This window comes from Arachis ipaensis, chromosome B8 (genome assembly GCF_059453495.1).
Source record: "Arachis ipaensis isolate K30076 ecotype BB chromosome B8, ASM5945349v1, whole genome shotgun sequence".
Lineage (NCBI taxonomy): Eukaryota > Viridiplantae > Streptophyta > Magnoliopsida > Fabales > Fabaceae > Arachis > Arachis ipaensis.
The window spans coordinates 67,138,942-67,142,674 of NC_142443.1; the positions used below are offsets into that span (position 1 = coordinate 67,138,942).

The 3,733-nt window shown below is 33.3% G+C and overlaps 1 protein-coding gene across 1 annotated transcript; it reads left to right on the top strand.

Moving 5' to 3' along the window:
• The first annotated feature begins 1,736 nt into the window (after nt 1–1,736).
• Nucleotides 1,737–3,446, top strand: LOC110265932 (protein CYSTEINE-RICH TRANSMEMBRANE MODULE 9). The gene is made up of 3 exons (XM_021109516.2): nt 1,737–1,999; nt 2,469–2,604; nt 3,226–3,446. The coding sequence occupies exons 1-3, from the start codon at nt 1,966–1,968 to the stop codon at nt 3,269–3,271; spliced, it is 216 nt and encodes a 71-aa protein (XP_020965175.1). The 5' UTR covers nt 1,737–1,965; the 3' UTR covers nt 3,272–3,446.
• Nucleotides 3,447–3,733: the final 287 nt, after the last annotated feature.

Sequence of the window (3,733 nt, forward strand, 5' to 3'; positions counted from 1 at the left end):
TGTGCTAAATTGAGTAGTTTTTCATCCATTATTCTCACGCTTATTCATAGAAATCGCATGTTTTACGTTTTCCTTCCTAATTTGGTGCTATGATTTAAAAGATGCTTCTTTGGCCTTATATTTGCTAATATTAATCCTCTCTTATTACCATTCGATGCCGTGATATGTGTGTTAAGTGATTTCAGAGATTACAGAGTAAGAATGACTCAGAGGATGGAAAGGAAGCATGCAAAAGTAGAAGGAATACAAGAAACTGAAGGAACTGCTAAAGCTGTCCAGCCTGACCTCTTTGCACTCAAACGGTCATAACTTGAGCTACAGAGGTCCAAATGATGCGGTTTCAGTTGAGTTAGAAAGCTAACGTCCGGGACTTCAAAATGATATATAATTTCCTATAGTGGCCGTACATCTAGGTGATGCGAACGCGTGCTCCACACGAACGTGTCGCAGTGACGAAAATCAGCATGTTTGAATTCGTAACCAGCGAATTCTGGGCTGTTTATGGCCCGGTTCTCGACCCAGAAAAAACAGATTAGAGGCTATAAAGTGGGGGAATGCATCCATTCATCATGGAACAACTGATACAACAGAAACAGCATTCATATTCATAATTTTAGGTTTAGATGTAGCTTTTAGAGAGAGAGGCTCTCTCCTCTCTCTTAGGATTTAGGATTTCTATTATGATTAGGCTACTTCTCTTCATTCCAGGTTCAATGTTCCTTTAATTTATTTTCTACTTTTATTTATTCTATTACTTTAATTGTTATTTATATTTTCAAAGAATAAAAGCAATCAAAGAATAGCAGAACAAAACACCACACGCACACTCAACCGACCCAAAAGCAAAAACCCCTTTTCACAGAACAAGAAATAGGTCAGAATCTATTTACTACCAAAATCAAATCAGAAAGAAAGCAACCCATCAAAGTAAACAGAGAAAAGACCAGTGACATTGGCGACACAGAGCAAAGCAATCTCGGCTTTCAATTCAGAAAGACAACAATCCAAGACCTGTTGCTTCTGCCGCCGGTGACAAAGAGCGCAACGAGGGCGCGTGACCATGTGCAAGACGATAACGAGACAGAGAGCAACGGCGACGCCACGGTGAGAGAGATGAGAGAGACCGAGCTCCAGGGGGAGAGAGATACGAAGAAGAGAGAAGAACTTGAGAAGATTTCAGGGTTTCTAAAACCCAGATTTTAGAAATAATTTTTTGGTATGAATGGAGAAGGAGAAATTAGATTAAGATTCATTAGAAATAAAGTAATTTTGTAGTGTATATGAATAATGAAATATATTTTGATTTTGATTTTTAAATTGATTCGGATATAAAATTATAAACTAAAGTTAATTGAGTTTTGGTTAAATTAAAAGGATTAGGGTGATTTTTGTCCAATAAAAAAGAAAAAGATATTTAAATTTTTTTATTAAAATAAAGTAAAATTTATTTTTTATTTTTATTAAAGTATAAAGATAATTTAGTAAAAGCATTGATATAATTTGTATTTAAAAAAATTAATTATTGATGTGGAAAATATAATCCACGTATCTTGTTTTAATTTGTTAACATTTTTATTATATCGGTACGTATAAATTTATCTTCGTACGGTAACAAATACCAAACTAAAATAATACCTTACCTTTAAAAATATTATTTGGGAAAAGTGGTGTGCCGAAATAGACCCTTCATTTGACCACGATGGAAGCAAAAGATAAAGAGAAGAATCAATGTTGTTGTTGGCCATCGGTTATACCGCGGAATGAGAGACGTCAAAGGCTGCGCCACCACCTTCCCCAGTTCGGTTCTTTTTGTTTCTTTCATCCAAAACGCGCTTCCCTTACCTTCCCTTCGTCCCTCTTCTATTTATTTATACACATGAATTTTACAATCTTCCCACACCACTCGATCATCGCTTCTTCACTTATAGTAATTAGAAATATATCAACACCAACTTTATCATAACCATGAGTACCTATACCAATCAACAACAATCTCCAGGTAATTAATTTACTTTTTGGTATGTTCGTTTAATCTTTTTTTTTAAAAAAAAGTGATTTTGTTTTAAAATCTTATGTGTATATAACTGAGATAGCTAGCCACAAAAAAAAAAAAAAAAGGACACAAAAATTGACATGGCTAATAAATGAGATACTACTACTATTTTTCAAGTTCTATAAAAATACTGAAAGCAGCTTTCTTTTTCCTTCAAATTTTGACTATATATGATTTTTTTTTTAATTTTAAAGATAATGTTCCCAGAAAATAAATTTAAACATAACCCTCATCAAAATATGTATTCTTTCTTGTCTTGATGTATTGAACAAAACAGGGTTTCCACATATAATAACGTAGAATGATCAGATTGATTAATCTTATTTAGATGCTAAACTTGCGAATGCATATATGCTTATCCATCAGTAAAATAAGCATATAATAATTAGTGTATTTTTGTGTTGTGTTGCAACAGTGACTGCATACCCAGCAGTGGGAAAGAGCAAAAGTAGTGCTCCACCACCACCAATGGGTTACCCCACCAAGGATGCTCCACAGCAATCTGTTCCAGTTAAAACCACCACCAGGGGTGATGGCTTCTGGGAAGGATGGTAAGTCCACACCCAAAATTTTAAATCATTGGATTGAAGTTCTTTATAGCGTTGGTGGAGAGACAGAGATGAAAAAACTGAGACTGAGAGAGGGATTGAAATAAATCTCAGTATTCTGTTTGGTGCAAAATAAGAGACAGGAATTGAAACAAGAATAAAACTCTAATTTAATTTACACAAAGGGTAAAATTAGAATTAATTAATTGAAATGAAAGTATTTTAGGTATAAAATGTTATTAAAGTTTTAGTCTCCATCTCTAAAAATTTCAGTCCCCTGTGTCCCTACTTTTTGGAGGTACTGAAATACTAAAATTTTAGAGACAGAGACAGAAATTTTAGTACCAATCTCTGAACTAACAAACACGATACTGAGTCTCTATCTCTCAGTCTCTTTCTCAAACAATATATCGGATCTTATTATAAATTATGACATTAAATTTTATAATAACTGTCCTTTTGAGAATTTGGTGAAATGGAGAGAATTTTGTAATTAATTATTATATTTAATTATATACTGAATTCTTTGTTTAAGAAAAAGTATAGTGAAATGGAGAGAATATTATCTTATCCCTTTTATGTTCTGACTTTCTTGTTAATTTTGGCTCTCGTCATTCCTTGCAGTTGTGCTGCATTATGTTGCTGCTGTGTCTTGGATTGTTGCCTCTAATTGAACTTCGTTTCATACAAAAGATTTGGGCTTGTTCCCCATGTTTCTCCTTTCTTATTTATTTTTATTTTTATTTTATTTTTTAGTTTACCAAATTACTTTTTTACCTTGTCTAATAAGGAACTCTGTATTGGCTGGGACAGAAATTATGAATCCATGTTAAGGATATTGTTAATCTTTTGTATTCGTGTTGTAAAATATCTGATGGCTTGATGCCTTATATATTGGAATATAAAACTATAACCTACAATAAATTTTTTTTTTTTTGAAACAAAGGAGCTCAACCCAAGAGTGGAGCAAAACAAGAAAACAGACATAAATTAAAGACAAATAGGTAGCACCAAACAAAGCAAAATCATATCCCGCTGTCATCTTTGGCATTGCCATCAACAACAAAAGGGATTCTGATGCCTCCACTCCTCAAAACTCTGAAAAGATGCGTTAATGGTATCTTCTACACTT